The sequence below is a fragment of the Typopeltis vanoorti genome, chromosome 4, assembly GCF_054136105.1.
Source record: "Typopeltis vanoorti isolate ZY-2024b chromosome 4, IOZ_Tvanoo_1.0, whole genome shotgun sequence".
Taxonomy (NCBI): domain Eukaryota; kingdom Metazoa; phylum Arthropoda; class Arachnida; order Uropygi; family Thelyphonidae; genus Typopeltis; species Typopeltis vanoorti.
This window is the reverse complement of record NC_143552.1, coordinates 153,006,421-153,027,538: the sequence shown is the minus strand read 5'-3', so window position 1 is coordinate 153,027,538 and position 21,118 is coordinate 153,006,421. Positions and strand designations below refer to the sequence as shown.

Genomic DNA, 21,118 nt, shown 5'->3' with positions numbered 1-21,118 from the left:
AACTTAACTGCAACACCTGACACATAGATAGGCCTATAGTTTGATGCTTGAGTTCTATCACCTCCTTTATGAAGTGGCACAATCTTGCCCTCCTTCCACTCCTTAGGAACTTGACCCAGTACAAGACTCATATTGAAAAAATATGTCAAGGCCGGCATCAATTCCCTGGCACATTCCTTCAGAATACATGGTGATATATTATCAAGTCCCACAGCCTTATTTACATCTAGTTTGCTCAACTCCCCATACACCTCTTACTCACTTACAGTCAGTCTCTCCTCCCCATCATCAACTGCTCTCAATCTGTCCATGAAGTCACATTCACAAGATTGAAAGACCTTTATGAACTGCTTGTTAAGTATTTCCACCACACCTTCCACAACAGCTGTCTTTATACCATTTTCTTCTATCAGTGTCATCCTTCCGTAATTATTCTTTCTTTTGCTGGCTACATATCGAAAGAACTCCTTAGGATTCTTTTTGGCTTCATTTGCTAACTGCTGTCTCACTTTAGCTACCCTCACAAACCAAGTCCTTGGTTTGTGAGGGTAGTTCAAAGGCCTTGTCTGGTCTTTGTAGTCTTCATGGAATTGGTTATTTCCACTTCTCCTATGCTGCCTCCATAATTCCCTTTTTTCTCTGTATCACATGCTTAATCCCTTTATTCATCCATTTCACACCTACCATTTTTAACCTTCTCACCCTTGGAATATATTTAGACGTTGCATCTACTAGATAGTTTTTGAAAATCCCCCAAGCTGCATTGATCTCTTTTCCAGCTATCTCCTCATTCCATGTGACACCCGCAAGCTGTCTCCTGAGCTCTTCATAATCACCCCCCTTGTAGTTCCACATATACCCTTTTCGTACAGAGGTCCTCATACTTTCTTTATATAAACGTTCATGTTTATATATATATCTATGGCAGGATGTGATCTTGATGTTCAGAGATACGTTGATTTACAGATCTTCCTTTGTCCATAGTAAGACAAGTTACATGAACATGGTACTTTGTATATGCCAGGTAGCATCGTTGGTAAGAGTTTGTCTTTTGGAGAAGGTAGCAGGTTATGAATTTGATTGATGAGTTTATAGGTAGCAATGAGTTGATGTTTTTTCAGAATGCTAAGTTGGTACATAGATCTGTATATAAACATGAATGTTTATATAAAAAAGATGCATACAAAACTTAAATATAGATCCTTGTTATAATCCCATGATTTCTCAACTATTTGTCTTAAAGTGAAAATCTGATCCTGACAATCTCTCTTTGGCCTGAACCCAGCTTGTTTGTCTCCAAGCTTCTCTTCCACAGTTTTTCTTAGCTGCTTCTTAAGAATACTTGCATAAATCTTACTAGGAACACTCAATAGAGAAATTCCTCTGTAATTCTCACATTCAGCTTTATTCTCTTTTTTTTATAGATGGGTACTATGAGCACTCTACTCCAATCATCTGGAATTCGGCCCTCTGACCAGGCTTTCTGAATTATGCAGTGTAGCCACTGTAAAACTTTTATACCACCATATTTGAGCATTTCTGGTTGAATATCAGCTGCCTTTCTACATTTCAGGTTTGTGATAGGCTATCACAAACCTGAAATACTTCAAGTACAGATATATATTCCAGATGGCATTCCTGTTGAGTATTTTCTATTACCATGTTGTCTGTCACTGCTTGTCTCATTTAGCATCTTTCAGAGTAATCACTCCATACATGAAGAATTTCTTTATCTTCAGTTTTTATGTCCCCTTTATCATCTCTAATTCCTTTTACAGTTCTCTTTCCTCAATTTCTCAGATTTTTCAGTAGCCTCCAGAATATTTTACTACTTTCCTGATATTTATTTTCTATGTTCTTACGAAAATCTTCCCATGACTTTTGTTTAGCTAATTTTACAAAATGTTTTGCTTTCTTGCATTTTTCTCTGTCCTAAGAGTGCAAGATGACTTATTTGCCAAGAACGTTCGATATGCTTTCTTCTTTTCCTTGACTGCCTCTTTAACTTCCCGAGTCCACCATGGAGGTCTGATTTTTATATCCTTGCAGATTACCTCATCACATTCTTTATCTGGCTGAATCAAAATTTTCTTTCGGGTTTGCCACGGAATCTCCAAGGTTTGGTTCTTGTTTTCAAACTCTTTTAGTTTTTCTTGAATTGTGTTTGTGTATTTGAGTCTGCAGTTCACATCTGATAGCTGTAAAACTGAGATTCATTTCCAAACTTTCTTACACACCCTTATTTTCAATATGAAGTTCAATTTTATCTTGCTCAATACTAAATGGTGATCACTTCCTATTTTAAATCCCTGTATGCTCTCTTGTCCCGAACCAGTAGGAAAACTATCAACAATATCATAGTTAATGAGACTTTTCCTATTCCTTGCATCTTCTCTCCATGTGAATTTGTGTACATTTTTATGTTGGAACATGGTGTTAGTAATAACTAGTCCATGTCCTGAGCAGAAATCTAGCAGGCACTGATCATTATTATGAGCTTTGCTCTTTTGTCCAAATTTTCCCTAAACATTCTTATATGCCTGGTAATTAATTCCTATCTGCTGTTTAGATCTATGACAAGGAACAACTTTTCCTTTTTCATTGTGTCAGCTTCTTTGTTTTTTGTCTCAAAAAATTCCTCCACTTCTTCCTTATTAGAACATTTTGTGGGACCATAAACACAAATAAGTTTCATTGTCTAGTTTCCCATTCTGATATTAGCTCACATCACTCTATTTGTTATTTCCTGCCTTTCAAGAAGATTTTTCTCATATTTAGTGTTTAATATTATAGCTATTCCTTCTTTTCTCTGATTGTTATTTCCTGAATATAACATCTTGTCTTTGTTGCTTAAAAAGATCTTGCCTTCTTAGTATCGGTAACACCTATTATGTTGATCTTGTATTTATCCAGTTCTTTTGCTAGTTTCATTTCTTTTCTATTGATATGTTGATGGTGCCAATGTTGAGATCTGCTGATGTTGAGTTGGGGTTTGTTCCGGTAGCTGACTTTTCGCTGTTTGCCCTGGTTCCACGATGAAAACAATGGGGGCCTTGTTTAACTGGGTGACACCCCAGCCAGCATGAAATTCCATCATGTTATGCCATCATTTTGAGTTAATGTTTAAGCCAATAGAATAGTTTGGTTGGCTAAATCCCAAATTGGCAGCCCATCCTCATTTGTTCAGTATCCAGGTAGATACCCAACAGGGTGCACCATAAGAAGGTGAGGATTGGACATTAGGTCAGAAACTCTGGTCAGTTCTCCACATTTCCCAAAAGGCCACTTGGAGGTGTCCTCCCAGTTATCCAGCCTTGACCCTTATGCATCCCCTTGATAGATCTGTGCTTGGCATTAACATTCAGTTTATTAATAGAGACTCTGTACAAATAAGGACACTAGTTGTTACAGAAGTTTCTTGTGCTCATACAGTGGATAACATCAAGAATATGGTTATATGAATGTTAAGCAAATTTGATTTATGCAGTAAGCAATTTGTATTCAGCTATGACCAACAGTCAAGTGAAGAAAGCAACAGTGTTAATCAATTAAGCAATGGTGATGATGAATTTGGTATAATTAAATTGCAAAACATTTTTTTTGATTAAATGTGTTTATTCACTTTACAATTTTTAGTAAAATGCATTTTAAATAGTATGTGTGCAAAGGGACTGCATCTCAAATATGAAAATTAACCAAAAAAAAAAAAACTACATACTCCTGCTATACTGACCTCTTCTGAAAAGAAACAGCAACAACAACTCTTACCTGTTGTAGATGCTGTTACTCAATGGTGTAACTTTTGGAACTGCAACCATTTATTGGTGAGTTCATTGGACTGATTAGGAATAACATACAACTTTCTCACAGTTCTTGGGAAAAATTAAAAGAAATAAAATTAGCTTTAAAACCAACTAAAAAGACTACACTGCAGTTGCAAACAGAAAATTTAACACCCAGTAAGTGTGACTGCATCGCAAAAATGAATCTTGGATGCTAAGAAGATTTGAGAAAAACAGCATTTACAGAACATGGCATTTGTAGCATCATTATAATTAGATCTTAGATTAAATGCTTTGTTATCTGAAAGGCAACAAAAAGACACCATCAATAATCTGAAACAACTTCACAAGAAGATATGTGGAATTGATGCTAATCATTATCATCATCATTGGCTAAACAACCCTTTGAGAGTCCTGGCCTTCCTCATAATCTTCTGCCATCTTCTCTGTTTTTTGCCTTAGTCATCCAATTAGATTCCCCAATAGTTTTGGTGCCTTCTGTCACATTATTCTCCCATCTAGTTCTTTGTCTTCCTCTATATCTGTTACCCCCTGGGTTAGAGAGAAAGACTTTCTTTACAGGTCTTAGGTCTTCCATTCTTATTAAATGTCCAGCCCATTGCAGGCAACCAATTTTTATGAATGTAATAATATCTGGTTCCCTAAGCAAATCATACAGTTCATTATTATACCTTATTCTGCATTCATTATTCACTTTAACTAGTCCATATAGTTCATAGCATTTTTCTTTCAAAAATACTTAATCTTCTTATATCCTGTTTGTTCATGCTCCATGTTTCCAATGCATACACTAATACAGGTCGAATTAAGGTTTTATAAATCCTAATTTTACTTTGGAGAGTTAATAGTCTTGATTTTATGTCTTAAAAGTCCATGATAACATCTATTTGCTACAGATATTCTTTTTCTAATCTCAAGGCTTGTATCATTATCATTACTGATCATGGAACCTAAATATATAAAGTTTTCCACATGTTCAAATTTATAATTTCCAATTGTTATATAACCTAATAAATTCATGTTATTATTACTGTGACTTTAAACCATGTATTTAGTCTTTTTTCATTAATCTTTAGGCCATTATTTTTGCTGAGTTTTCCAGGGAGATGAAACTGATATGTATAATATTATCATTACTGATCATGGAACCTAAATATATAAAGTTTTCCACATGTTCAAATTTATAATTTCCAATTGTTATATGACCTAATAAATTCATGTTATTATTACTGGGACTTGAAACCATGTATTTAGTCTTTTTTTCATTAATCTTTAGGCCCATTATTTTTGCTGAGTTTTCCAGGGAGATGAATGCCTCTACCAAGGCCTTCTGTGTTTTAGCTGGCCTGGTTGGCTGAGTGATTAGCGTATCCGCTTTCCAGCCAAAAGGTTGCGGGTTCGAATCCCGCCATGGACATGGATGTTTGTGATTGTCTGTGAAAATACTAGTGGTGGTAGTGGACAGTAGATGTCGTTGTGGTGGAGGCAGAGAGTTGTAGAGTAGGTTCCCTCCCTCGATGAGTCCTTGGACTCCCTAGAGGTATCATGTAATAATAATAATAATAATAATATCGATGTCATCAGCATATGCTAAGACATGGCCTGATTTATAATAAATTGTATTTGTTCTCTGTATTCCGGAGTCCCTTAACACATTAACTGCCACAAGGGATTTGTCAAGTCCAATTCCAGATGCCATGATCTGTAAACTACTTTATTCAATAGGAAAACAAGGAATTCTGATTTTTTGGTATTTTTTGTGACAAAATGAGTTTTTTTTTTTTTTTTTTTTTCAAACAAAAAAAATCTCTCGAGTTATTTCGTGGTTGCTGTTCTGAAAGAAGTAGTACTTCTGTATCATTCCTAGTTGATTCTTGCAGAGTGTAGATTCAGTCTAGATATCATTCAGTTTTATGTAAGGTGCACGTACGACAGCATGCACATTATGTTGCGTAATACACATAATGGTTTACGTAATCCCTCTTTTTTCTTCTATGTATCTTTTTTTTCCCCTTTTTCTTGCTTTGCAATACTTGTCAAGAGCAGCTCTTGTAAAATTCTTCTGATGCATCTTGGTATAACATTCTTTTCTTCTGTAACTACTTTACATTCCTCATCATGCCAATTATCTACTTCCTTTTTATTTTCTTGTATACTTAATATCTGTTGTGCTTACTCCTTAATCCCAGTTACTAGGCAAGATCATCTGGCTTCAGTGATGGACTGTTAATTTAAGTCAGAATTCTTCAAATATTCATGTAGCTTATTTGCATATTCAGATGCAATTTTAGACTCCTTAAGTTTGTCGCAATCAAATTTTTGTACTTTAGTGCCTTGAACTATTCTAGCATTTGAAATCCTGGCCTGGCTTGTAATCGAGATAATACTAAATAATGATCTGGGTCGATATTAGCACCTCTATATGTTCTTATGTCTATCAGGTCAGAGACATATATCAATTAGGACATGGTCTATCTGTTTAAAATATAATTTATCTGGTGAGCTCCAGGTATCTAGATGTATATCTTTATGTTTGAACAAAGTGGATCCTATTACCATATTTCTAGAGGCAGCAAAGTTAATAAGTAGTTCACTGTTATCATTAGTTATATTATGTAGTCCATTCATACCTATAATAGGATAATATTTATTTTCTTTTCCTATTTGTGTATTTGCATCTACAATGATGATTTTTATATCATGTCTTGGGCATTTATCATATAACTTGGCCAGAGCAGCATAAAAACTATCTTTTTCATTTTCATCTTTTTCTTCAGTAGGTGTGTGTGTATTAATGATACTCTAGTTAAAAACAATTCCTCGTATTCTTAACCAGCAGTCTTTCACTTATTGCTTTGAAGTTTAAAACAAGGTGTTTAACCCTCTTGTTAACAATAAAGCCTGCTTCTAACTTATGCTCCTTTTTTGGCAACTATAAAATATTGTACAGTCCTTTTTTTCAATAATACCTGTCCATCTTATTTCCTATAAACAGTTGATGTCTATATTGTAGGATTTAAGTTCATCTAGGCGCATCATTAAGGCTTTTTGTCTATACACTGATAAAACATTCCAAGTTCCAATAATCATATTCTTAATTCATTTAGCAGGTCTCAGCCCAGCTTTTACTTCTTTGGATTTCTTAAAAAGGTTCTTTTTATGGGAGGGAGTTGTTAGCACCAAGCCCAACCCTCATCCCGAAGGACCAGGCCTCCATATTTATGACCCCTGGAGGTAGGGTGGTCTGGCTATACCCCCCTCCCAGACACTGGGTGTTCATTTGATCACCTTTTATGATGCATATGAACTCACGGTGGGACTATTCTAATTCCTGGTCACCACACGGGAAGAATTTATGCCAATCACAAAGATAAAAACCAAGTAGATATAAAGACTGAGAAGCAACTGAAATTCACACTTAGTCCATGTGAAGATGACTTAGCATGCTTACTTAGGGCTGCTAAAAATGCAAGGAACATGCAAGTCACAGAATAGTTCATAGTATCTTTTTATTACTTAAAGATTTTGGTAGGATTCCAGCAGAAACTAGTTTGATTTTGTGGTGGAATACCATGAAGTTCAAATATGGAAACCTTTATAAATTGGCTTTAGTTGTGCATACTGTTCCTATGACACAAGTAAGTGTATGACTTGTATGACTACAAGTACATGTAGAATGACTGTTTTCTATTTTTAGAATGATTTTTAATACCCACAGCAAAAAAACAATTTATTGCCTAAAAACGTACGGTATTTTAGCTGTTTGCTGAAATTTTAATTTATAATAATTCTTGTATGAATAATAAATTGTGTTAAGCATTGTTTTGTGTAACTTCTCTTTTTTTTAATATTATGAATAGCAAATTTACCTATTTAACAAGTATTCTACTTTACATTCATGCAAACCAAATAATCATGTAGCATATTTGTAGGCAGCAGAAATGGGTGGGGGTGGGTGGGAAGGGCTGATCCCTTTTAACCATACATTTCTCCTCTTCACTTTCCATTAAGAATTTTATTTCTTTAAAATTTTTAACACTCGCTATCCCTAATCCATATAAAACATTGTTAATAATAAAATTGTAATTGAGTTTGTTTATATTTAATTTTTCATTCAAAAGCACTTTAATTTATTTGAGTAATTTTCTTGAGAAATTCATCATATAATAATTATATGAATTACTGATGAATTTCTCAAATTCAAGAAAATATATTTATACACTATTAATATTCATCACCACCACTGCTCATGAGTCCAGCATCATTAATGTATAATACTAGTTTCTATGCTTCTCCATTTCTCTCTGTACATTGCCAGGTTAGACTCAAATCCTGCACACTCTTTTCACACCACTCTTTCACATCATCTACACACTCTTGCCATGGCTGTCCTTTCCTATTTATACCATCCATTGTACCAAGCATCAAGGTTTGATCTTTCTACTGTTATTCATCCTGTAGATATGTCTAAAAAACTTTAGTTTCCTTTGAACTATCTTCTGCATTAGATTCTCTTTGCAGTTTACTTTGCGATACAGTTCTTCATTTATTACCTTTTGCATCTATCTAATTCATACAATCTTTGTATAACATATTATTTTGAAAGCCAACATTTGCCTCACAGAGTCTTTGATGATTACTTATGTCTCACAACCATAGAGAGCACTCGTGAATATGCATATATATATATATATATAGCAGTCTCAGCTTTATGGGAAGTCTCACTGATTTACTGGCTCCCACCGATGAGACTTCAATAAAAGTCACAACTGGTCTGGGTAGTGACCTTTCCCATAATGCATAGCATTATACATGTCCGCAAGATGTGCTTTGCATTATGGGATACTAAGGCAAGTGATGCGAAGTCATTAGCTACTTTATATGAGTTGCCCCATTCCTGAAAATAGTTCAGGCGCAAATTTGTTTGCTTACACTTGGATAAAGAATTAAATCAAGAATATAATTTCTTGGTATCTTTAATTTATAATGCAAAAGAGTTTACTGAGGCAGAAAGTGAAAAAACTTACAAAGGTATACTATCTATCTGGATTTTAATAAACATATTTAGTAGTATACAACTATTTGATTTCAAATAAGAATGCAGAATTGAGTAATAATATCACTAAAAAAACACATGTATTAACCACAGCGATAAGGTTTAATATGTAAATATTTCATCCCAAGTATCTTGGGACATCCTCAGTACAGTAATTCAAACAATACTAGGAATAACATACAGTTAAGGCACATGATTACAATGGAATCTCAATACTTCTATAACATGTTACTGCACGCATATTGTTTGAATTACTGTACTGAGGATGTCCCAAGATACTTGGGATGAAATATTTATGTATTAAAACTTATCACTGTGGTTAGTACGTGTGTTTTTTAGTGATGAATTCACCACAGGTTTCATTGTATAACAATGAATAATAATAGATATCAAATAACATATAAATAATAATGAAAAAATTATAGTAATCTGAAAAACAAATTGAAGCTGAAACTCAAATTGAAACTGATATGTATAAACTGAAATGATTACTTCATTTCAGTTTATACATTAATTGAATTGAATTGGAAAACATGATGAAACTGAAATTGGTATTTCTAAAATCCTTGAACTTGAATTATTATTTTTTTCAGTTTCCCATCCCTGAGAGAAACTTGTGGTTGTTCTTGACATTTCCACGACATTTGATTGAGTGTGGAGTAGAGGTCTCCTTACCAAAACAGTCATCTTCTGATCTCTCTTCTGTCATATGTTATTGGATAACCAGTTTCCTTTTTAGTCATTGGAGGATAGTTTCCTATCTTCAGATTTCATCAATATCAAGGTACTTCAACAGTCTGTGCTTTTCCCAGCACTCTTCCTTTGGTACATTAATGACCTTCTTTCATTAATCTCAAATTCTATTTCATAGTTTTGCTGATGCAATACACTACATTATTCTTATTAATTTAATGAACTTTGCAGTGCTAGAGTGATTCAAGCTTCAAGATTTTCCTTAAGCACTATTTTAAACATTGATCCGCTTATCATTTTCCTTTGGAGTGAAAATTATTTAATAAATTTCACTACTATCAAGCTCTCTCTAACTTTTGATAATATTAATCTTCTTGAGCTGATTTTTAACTTGTAGCCTTTCCTCTCACAAAATACATCACATTTATTGCCTCCTCCTCACCTTCAAAAAAAACTTGTGCAACTCTTAACACTGTAAATTCCAAATCACTCCAGCTGTAGAATACTGTTCTCATATTTTTCAGGTGGCACACCAGAATCTCCTTAAGAATGCTCAGTGCTATCCAGAAAAGGACATTTTGCTTAATTAGATCACCTCTCTTTCTCTCTCTTAGACTCTCTCCAGTCACTTTCTCTTAGATTCTATATTTCTTTGTGATGCTTTTATATAGGTATCTTTATGAGTGTAGCTCCACTGAACAGGCTACCACTGTTCTTCAGCTTTCTTCTAAACATGTAAAATCATGGAGATTCTAGTCAACATTGATACAAGTTTCAGCTTCAAACTTTCCAAAGTACGAGTATCTTTTCATCCTCTCTTCCATTCCATTTATCTCTGTTCTTTGGAACAACCTTCTTCATACAGTTTTCCTCAAGGACTACCCCCCCCCCCCCAGATGCTCAAGAAACACATCAACAGATATCATCTTTTTCACTAATTACTTGCCTACAATGTTATAGATTTACAGCCTCTCGTGTGTTAGTTTGATATATCTACTCTATATATATATAAAAAGATAAGCCGAAATTTGAAATATTTTTATGTCACAGTTTTTGTCTTATTGGCTTACCGGCCCAGAACTCAGGGGGGGGGGGGGCGTAGCCACCAACGGGGAGCCCCCCCTAGTATATATACATATATATTAAATTATGCTTTATTATAATATTCTTGATTAAAATATTTTTTTTATCATTTAAGAAATATCCATCTCAAAGTTTGAAGATGAAATCAGTTCCAGTGAATGGATAAAATGTGCTGCTTTATCTAAAATTATATCTTATGTTCCTGCACAATGTTCACCAGAATCTTATTATAGACATATATGTCCTCAGGTAAGAATACATGCCTCTTTGCATGCTTAGATTCTCAGTGGGTAGTTAATTGCCTCTGATAATTAAGCAACCACAGATAATTAGTAAAAGGAATATGTTAAAAGATATATAATGTCCCATTTACACCATATAACTGTAGTGTTTTGAAGAGCTTTCCTCTGCAAATCTTGTCGTATGCCTTTTCCAGATCCACAAAACTTGAATACAAATCCCTGTTATGTTCCCAAGATTTCTCAACTGTTTATCTTAAAGTGAAAATCTGACCAGGACAACCTCTATTTGGCTTGTTCCCGAATCCAGCTTGTTCTTCACCAAGCTTTCCCTTCCACAATTTTTCTTAGCCATTTCTCAAGTATAATTGCATAATTACCAGGAACACTCAGTAGGGAAATATCTCTATAATTCTCGCATTAAGTTTTATTTCTCTTTTTATAGATGGGCACTGAGAGAGCTCTGCTCAAATCATCTGGAATTGACCCTCTGACCAGGCCTTCTGAATTATGGAATGCAGCCACTGTAAAACTTTTATACCTTCATATTTGAGCATTTCTAGCCAAATTTCATCTACTCCACCTGCTTTTCCACATTTCAGGTTTTGATGGCTTTTTCTATTTCAAGTATGAATATGTATGAGGGTGGTCTGAATAGTTCTCGGCCTAACAATGAAAAAACGAATTTATAATTTCAAAATTATTTTTATTTTCAACATTCTCTCCCTTAACCCGCCGTTAGTAAGGTGGGGTGTCATAAACCCCAAAGATTTTAAATTGACTATAACTCTTTAACAACGCATGGCAGTGAGTCATGCCACAGTATAGCTTCCCCTCCTGTAACCTACTACTCGATGCCATAGATGACAGGCTGTTGCGCTCAAGCAAGTTTAGTGTGCAAAGGTATAAAGTGTGCTGAGGTCCACCAGACCCTACCTTACCAAAAGTGTTACTATATTTACTTCTGAAACTTAAGTTGTTTTCATGTATATTCTACTAAAATATTATCGTTACTGCTGTGTCTTCTATATTTTTACATACCAACTATAGGTAAATACGTTTTCATAAATATTTAGAGGGTTTGATTAAAAAAATATGGATTTCTATAATACACTACATTATTTGGGAAGGTCTGTGTGACCCCACCTTACCACTTTTGTTACATTTTCCCACCTCATCAGCGCCAGGTTAAGACTAATGTATTCATTCCAGCAAAGAAAATGCTGACCAGCGAGGAAGAGTTTTAATTTTGGGCGCAGATAGAAGTCAGATGGAGCCAAATCTGGGGAATAGGATGGATGTTCCAACAATTCATAGTGCAGATCCTTTAATTTCCTATTGCCAAAACACCTTTGTGTACAGGTGCATTGTCCTGATGAAAGATGATTTTTTCCTTCTGCAAACCAGGTCTTTTCTCACGAATTTTTTCGTCTTGTTTGGTTAAAGATCAGAATAATATTCTCTGGTTATTATTTACCCTTTTCAAGATAATTAATGAACAAAATGACTTTAGCATCGCATAACACTGATGCCGTGTCTTTTCCTGCTGATGGAACTGACTTTGTCTTCTTTGGCGCTGAACAGCCGGCTTCTGTCCACTGTTTTCAATGCTGTTTGGATTCTGGTGTGTAATGATAAATCCAAGTCTCATCCATAGTAATAAATCAATGCACAAAATCAGTTTTATTCTTGTTAAAACGCTCCAAGCACTGTTCAGAGATTTTCATGCGAGTTCGTTTTTGATCTGCTGTGAGCAAGTGCAGCACCCATCTTGTGTCAAGCTTTTTCATTTGCAATTCTTCATGCAAAATGTATCCTACATATTCTTTTGAAATGCCTATAGTCTCAGCAATTTCACGCAGTTTGACTTGCCGGTCATCCAATACCATATCGTGCACTTGAGCAATGATTTCTGGTGTTGTTACACTTTTTGGACGTCCTTCACGTGGATCATCTTCAAGGCTGGTATAGTCATGTTTAAACTCGGCAGCCCATTACTTAATTGTTGAAAACAAAGGAGTAGAGTGCCCATAAATGTTTATGAACTTCGAATGAATTTCTTTTGGCATTAAACCTTCTTTTACAAAGAATTTTATAATTCTTTGTAAAAAGCACGATACTCAATTTTATCCATTTCAAGGGATACAGACAACACTTTTGCTTCAGACAGCTGTATAAATTGCAAGTCATTCTACTTGATAGAATGACTTGCAATTTCACATGGATGCTTATGACAGATGTACCAACTTAGAAAAAAAAATCTTGCCGATAGTGTTGCCATCTGTGGTCGAGGCCAAGAACTTTTCGGACCACCCTCATATTCCTGATTGCATGCCTGGTCAGTGTTTTTTATGACTGTGCTATCACTGATTGTTCATTTAGCAATTTTTCGAAGTAATTACTCCATACTTCAAGGATATCTTTTTCTTCAGTTTTCATGTCACCTTTATCATCTCTAATTCCTTTCACAGTACTCTTCCCTTCATTTCTAAGCTTTTTCAATAGTCTCCAGAATATTTTGCCACCTTTCTGATATTTATTTTCTGTGTCCTTGCCAAAGTCTTTCCATGACTTTTGTTTAGCTAGTTTTACACAGTACTTTGCAAGAGAGCATAAGCCGACTTACTTTCCAGGAACTTTCAGCATGCTTTCTTCTTTTCCTTCACTGCCTCTTTAACTTTCTGAATCCAACATGGAATTCTGATTTTTATATCCTTGCAGTCAACCTCATCATATGCCTTTCTGGCTAAATCATCAATGTTTTCTTCATGATTTGCCATTGAACCTCCAAGGTTTGGTTCTTGTTTTCAAACACTTTCATTTTTCTTCAATGATGTTTGTGCATTTGAGTATCTACAATTCACCTCTGAAAGCTGCTCAAGCTCAATTTTTGTAAGAAAGTTTTAAAACAAATAAATATGAAATATTTATTTATTTAAATATTCTTTTAAATATGAAATTTAATTTTATCCTGCTCAAAACGAAATAAAGATCACTTCCTATTTCAAATATCATCTATTCTGAACCAGTGGTAAAACATCACTATCAAGTTATGAGTCTTTTCTTATTTCTTACATCTTCTCTCCATGCATATTTGTGTACATTTTTATGTTGGAACATAGTGTTAGTAATAACTAATCCATGTCCTGAGCAGAAATCCAACAGGTACTTACCATTGTTATTAACTTTGGTCTTTTCTGCAAATTTTCCCCATTCATTTCTATATGTCTGGTAATTATTTCCTACTCTGTTGTTTACATCTCCAACAAGGACCAACTTTTCCTTTTTCATTAATACATCTCCTTCTCTAATGCTTCAAAAAATTCTTCCCTTTCTTCCTTGATAGAACCTTCTGTGGGATCATAAGCACAAATAAGTCTCATTGTCTAGTTCTCCATTCTAATAATCTGGATGGTATTTCGCCACGAGTTTTGAGAGAATGTGCTAGGGAATTGACAGTACCTTTAACGTGGCTTTTCAATGAAAGTCTGGCTTTGGCAAAGGTGCCCAGGGAATGGAAGGAAGGTAAGATAGTGCCATTGCATAAGGGTGGTAACAGACTGGAAGTGTCTAATTATAGGCCAGTCTGTGTGTCATCAGTAGTTGTTAAGATCTTGGAGAAAGTAGTGAGGGACCATGTACAGCATTGGGGCAGATGAGGGTAATGTTATCTGTGAGAATCAACATGGATTTGTGAAAGGATGCTCTTGTTTTAGCAATATGCCAGCCTTTTATAATAAAGTTACAAGAACATTAGATGAGGGAAAGGCATATACTGCAATTTTCTTAGACTTGGCGAAGGCATTTGACAGGGTGCCACATGATAAGCTGATATTTAAGTTGCAGCATATGGGTCTGGATGTCAGATTGGTCAACTGGATTCAGGATTGGCTATCTGATAGGTATCAGAGAGTTGTGTATGGTGGAGCAGTTTCCAGGAGGCAGAGGGTTACAAGTGGGGTCCCACAGGGCTCAGTACTAGGACCTATATTGTTTAACCTTTATATCAATGACATAGTCAGTGGATTGCAGGGGGATATTCAGTTGTTTGCGGATGATGCGAAGCTGGGAAGGATTATTTGTAATAGTGCAGATGTGGTAGCCCTGCAAGAGGATTTAAATAAGCTAGATAGATGGGCAAATGAATGGGGGTGTCAGTTTAATGCAGCAAAATGTAAGGTCTTGAGGTTTGGGAAACATCGATGGGATGCTGCATACTCTATGGGAGGAGTTATACTGGAGAAAGTAGGGGAGACAAGAGATCTGGGGTTGATGATTGATAGAAACCTGAAGTTTAAGGGACATATTGCAAAGGTGGTGAAGGTAACACAGAGGATTGCTGCTATTATGAGAAGGACACTGACCTGCAGAGATAAGAGGGTTATCATTCCGTTGTATAAGTCTCTGATCAGACCACACTTGGACTATTGTTCTCAGATTTGGTCCCCAGGATTTGAAGGGGATAAATTAACTGTGGAAAGGATACAAAGACGGATGACAAAGATGGTTTCAGGACTGTACAAGGATAGTTATGAGGATCGGCTGAGAGAATGTGGACTGCAGGGTTTGGTGGATAGAAGAAGGAGAGGTGATATGATTGAGACTTTTAAACTGTTGAGAGGTGGTTACAGGGTTGACACTGGGGAGTTCTTTCGCTTGGTTGATCAGCGGGAAGGAGTGATGACAAGAGGCCATCCCTGGAAGTTACGAAAGGAAACTGTGAGCAAGAGGGTAAAGAGTGGTTTCTTTGTGTGGAGGGTGGTTGAGCCGTGGAATGCATTGCCTGATGGAGTGGTGGGAGCGAGAACGGTCAGTGAGTTTAAAGAGTGGTATGATAAACTTTGTGTTTCTCAGGGGTGGGCCTCCCCTCGATGAGTCTTGACAGACTTTATGTCTTAGGAAGGACCTCCCTCAATGAATCTTTTGACTCCTTGGAGGCCTGAATAATAATAATAATATTTGCCCACATTACTTACCTTGATATTATCTGCCATTCAGAAAGATTGTCCTCATATTTAGTGTTGAATACTATGGCTACTCCCTCTTTTTTGTGATTGTTGTTGCCAGAATGTAACATTTTGTATTGGTCACGTAGAAAGATCTCACCTGTTTTTGTCTTCTTTGTTTCAGTTATGCCTATTATGTTGATCTGGTACTTATCCAATTCTTCTGCTAGTTCCATTTCTTTTCTATTGATTCTTTGTACATTGACAGTACCAGCCTTGATCTCTGCTGATGTTGAGCTGGGATGTGTTCTGGGATTTTATTCCAGTTGCTGACTTTTTGCTGTTTGCCCTGTTCTCTGTCGAATACAATGGGGGACCCTTGTTTATCCAGGTGATGTCCCAGCTGACATGAAATTCTGTCATATTGTGCCATCGTTTTACATGTGGTTTAAGCCGATAAGAATACAGTTTGGTTGGCTAAATCCCAAATTACCAGCCCATCCTCCTTCATTCAATATCTATATAGATACCTAACAGGATGCCCCATGAGAAGGTGAGGATTGGACATTAAGTCAGAAACCCTAGTTGGTTCTGCATGGAACTATGTGTAACTACAAAGCTGGTAAATATGACAGACTTAGGTCTCATGGCATAGGAAGCTATTAGGAAAGAATGTCAGTAGTGCATTGGAAGTAGTTAGGGATTGTTTGATAGTAGCAGTATCATACTGCATATCCATGGTCAGGAAGATAAACCAAGTGGGGGTTTAAATATAGAAAGGTTTAATTGTTCATTATTCATACTAGTGCATCACAGTATAAACAACATCAAGAGAGAAAAAAGTGAGTTAATTTATTGAACTTAATAACTTAATATTTTGCTGGTTTTCTATCCAATATCCAATCTCAGAGTACCAATTATAATTAACAAGCAACATAGGTACTCAACTAAATCATTATAAACAGTTCGAATTGTAGCTGAAAGAGAACTAATGTCTAACTTAGTATCCTCTGCGGGTTGGATAACCTTAAAGTTAATTTGGAGAAGTCTGGCTCCATGGTCTCAGAATGACTGTCTTCCAGATCTTTGGCAAATTAATGCAACCATATATGTTGGAGGTGGGAGGAGAGTTCTTCATAGCCAATGCTGATTCTCAAAGTAGTCTCTCAGAGCTACTTCTCTGTAATACCAGTGTCTTGTTCCATTTAATCTTATGTGAAGGAGTATCCAGAGCATGCTCTGCCAGACCTATCCATAAAGGTGATTGTAGATGTAATTTTTGTGTTCATCAATGCAGATGTTAACTATTTACTAATCTTTCAGTGCATCTCAACAACCAGCATCCTAAAATAAACTTTACAATAGAAAAAGAAAGTAAAAATTGTCTTCCTTTATAGATACATTAGTGATATGATTTTCTAATGACTTATTATCCTTTTCCATTTACAGAAAATCCACACATATAGGTAGATATTTACATAAGCAATCACATGATCACCCATCCAAACAGGATGGCATCCTCAAAACATTTACTCACTGAGCCAGAGCCATTTGTTCAAATGACACAGCTCTTGAAACTGAGCTCAGAGACCTTTACAATGCCTTTTTTAGACAATGGCTACAACCCATATAAAATTGATGAAATACTGCATGCACCCTACACCCCTCCTACAACTAATACACAAGATCACAGCAAAACTATTCCCATCCCATATATTAAGAGTACATCAGTAAAAATAGCTAAAGTTCTTTGCAAATGTGATCTTCATACAACTTTCAAACCACTCATTCAACTAGATTCCTGACAATCAGCTTCATCCTCTTGTTAATTGTCGAGTGTATAAAGTTTCTTGTGTCTGCAGGTAGCCTACTTTTGACAGACTGGTAGATCATTCAACATCTGTCATGAATGTCTTGAAGAATACAAAAATTACATCCATGATCACCTTTATGGCAAGTCTGCAGGTCAAGTAAACCATGCACTTAGCTACTCCTTCACAGAGAACTGAATGGAAGAAAACATTGGTATTATAGAATCAGTATCAGCCATGAAGCACACCCTCTAACCTCAACAAGTATGTTTGCACTGATTAGCCAAAGATCATAGAGACAGATGAGACCAGACAGCCTGACTTCTCCAAATTAACTTTATGGTTATTATGGAATATTATGGTTAACCAGCCCATAGAGGATGGGTACCTTGTTAGGACATTAGTTCTGTGCCAGTTACAAATTGAATTGTTTAATGTTTTAGTTGAGTGGGCTTGTCTTGTTAAAATTTGTGCTCTGAAGATGCTGGGTAAAAAACCAGCAAAATATTAATAAGTTCAGTAAACTAATTTATTTTTTCCTCTCTTGGTATTGCTTATACCATGAAGGGGATTTTAAATGGATGAGTATCAATTTGGGGTACATTGAAGGAGCTTCCTTGTAGATTGTGTTATATACAAAAGCGATCACTCAGAAATCACAATCAGGTGTACCCTGGGCAACGTTGGCTAATCCTTCAGCTACCGGAACAATCATGCGAACTATAAATCAGCCTTCTTCAAGGCCAGCTTTTAAGACGACTTCAATAAATATTGAAGGACTGTCATCCGAAAAGGAAGTTTTATTAGCAGACATGTGTGATACACGCAAATGTGATGTTTTAGTTATCCAGGAGACACATCGAGGGGTAAACAGCAGTAGACCAAAAATTCATGGCATGAAAGTAGTAGCTGAGAGACCACACGAGCAATACGGTTAGTGTTATATTTGCTAAATCAGACTTGGATATTAAATCTATACATATGACATCCCATAATAATATTGAGATATTAACCATCGAGATCAAGTCCTGCAATCACATCGGTATATAAGCCACCTAATGAAGATTTTGTCTTTAAAGAACCTGCCAACTTTAACGCATAGTGAACAGGCATAGGGCTAGTCACCTTATCCTCGGGACGGGTACTACTTAAAGGGCTTAAGATAGCTCTGTAACAGGCCAGTAGGCCTAACATGTAGAAGGGAGAAGGAGAGAGAGAAGATTATTATTATTAGACACCTCCAGGGAGCCTTATGACTCATCGAGGGAGGACACCTGCTCTACAACTCTGCCTCCACCACTCAGTCCACCAGCTGACCACAGCTCACCAACGCAATCTACCACCAACCACTACCACTAGTATTTCCACAGACAATCACAAACATTCATTCCCACACTTGGATTTGAACTCACAGCCTTTTGGTTGGAAAGTGGATACGCTAACCACTCGGCCAACCAGGCCAGCATCTGAGGAAGAAAAAGGTTGATCTTTTCAGTATACAGCCAAAAGCCACTTCACACCACCATCCATTACGAAAGATAGGCGTGATAAAAACATTATGGGACACAGCCTACATTTCTGGTATGTCAGAAATAAGGAAAATGACAAACTGCATTACTTTAGGCATACTCTCTTCCTCAATGGGTACAAACTGCAGATGATTAACAAAATTCTTGCTATGTCTTTGACAGCTCCTTCAAGTAAACAACCTTTCAAAAATACAATTACATTATCTTACATCAAAGATGTTTCTGACAAAGTTTCTTCATTGCTTCCTGATTACAACGTTAAAGTGTCTTCTCTCCCAATTTATAGGATTTCAAGGTTCTCACACTACCGAAACCTCCACATTATTCCATAAAGAAATCAAGAGTAAACAAAATTCATTGCTTTTGTAGCATTTGCTATGTAGATCAGAGAAGGACAGTCTCGAGAGATACCCATGTCTGAACATCTAAAGGACATCATCGAGAAAAAAAAAGAAAGCACATATTAGGATTAGCCTTCCAACAACAAATACAAGCCATCAAGCAGTTTGAGAGAAAACAGAAATGTCATATATTGATTATAACTGTTTTGTAAGAAAATTTAAGGAGGCCCCCAGAAAGTAGTGCTCCGTAGTCCATACAAGGTTTAATCCTTCGTTTTTGCACCAAGTTTGATTTGCATTCATCAAAAATCTAACAACAGTAGAACTTGTCAGCAACAACTAGCATTGTTCAGACACTTGCATATTAGTTAATATGTTGATAACTGTTCTAGCAAGATGGATTGATTGGACCTGTGGTCCTTTATCCCTTTGTTGGATTTGTAATGAAATTTCTGGATTAAGGAATAATATTATTGAGCACTTGGCTTACCCATCATGGGCTGTTGACTACCAGTGAGTTTTTTTTTTTTTCTTTCCCCTTAAGAAATAAAAAATAAAATAAATAAACTACTTGTTTGGTATAGCTTTGGGGGTGTTTGTCCTGAGATGTTTTTGTTGGTCTACCACTAGGTGATAGACTGTAACGAACTAGGAATACTATAAAGCCTTTGGCTCACCCATTTTGGGCTTCTGACAGTGGGTTTTAAAAACTTACCTGTTCAGTATGGTTTTGGGACATTTGTGCTTTGCCTGATCATGTTCATAGTCTACTGCTTGGCAGATTAGGGCATTAGAGTGGATAGCAGCATTTGCAAAGAATTTTGCAGCCTTTTTTTGCATAGGAAAGTTTGATCTGAGGGATATCGGCTTCTCTATGAAACTGCATGTTTCTTATGAATCATAGTGCATTAAATGCTATTCTTAAACTTTTTTTTTTGGATTGTCTGATTTGCTAACATTTGAATCTGCTGTGTGACTCCAGTTGTTTGAGCCATATATCGGGACTGGCCTGATCAGCATCTTGTATAGCAGAAGTTTGAATTCTGTGCTTAGCTATGACAATTCAGTAACCGGTATAGTTTCTCCATTGCCCTATTTGCTTTTCAGCAGTCATGATTGATATGAGTTGTAAATCAAAACCCTTTATTTAGTTGTGCCCCTAAGTGTTTGGCTACTGGTTGCAATGGAATTGGGTTGCCAAACATGACAAGTTCGTTCTTCTGGGACACTCGTCTTCTTGTGAATAGCACTGCAGTGCTCTTGTCTGCATTAACATTAATTTGCCATTTTTTGAACCACTGTTCCAGTACTAAGCTTGCATTGTTCAGTTTTTTGGTTGCCAATCTAGGTTGCAAGGAGCGGATTATTGCAGTATCAAGATATAGGGCCATTGTGGTGGCGGCAGTGCATTGGGATATCAGCCACATAGATTGCAGGGAGCCCTGGGGGGGGGTGCCAGCAGTGATGTTGCATTCAGACGATCTAATTCCCTGTAGCTTCATTCGGAGTTTGCAATTGCTGAGGTATAGTTTGGTAATCTGGACAAGCCAGCCCTAGTAGAAATTTGACCTGCAAGAATTTGAAAATGTTTGAATGCTTTGGCAGTGTCCAGGAAGA

At 36.2% G+C, this 21,118-nt stretch overlaps 1 protein-coding gene across 1 annotated transcript in view; it reads left to right on the top strand.

Moving 5' to 3' along the window:
- The window catches only part of Tango6 (transport and golgi organization 6), a 410,302-nt gene that overhangs the window by 119,768 nt on the left and 269,416 nt on the right, over positions 1-21,118 (top strand). Inside the window, exon 7 of the mRNA XM_090391522.1 lies at positions 10,751-10,884. Coding sequence (XP_090247648.1) covers positions 10,751-10,884 — 134 coding nt within the window. The remainder of the gene's footprint in view (positions 1-10,750; positions 10,885-21,118) is intronic.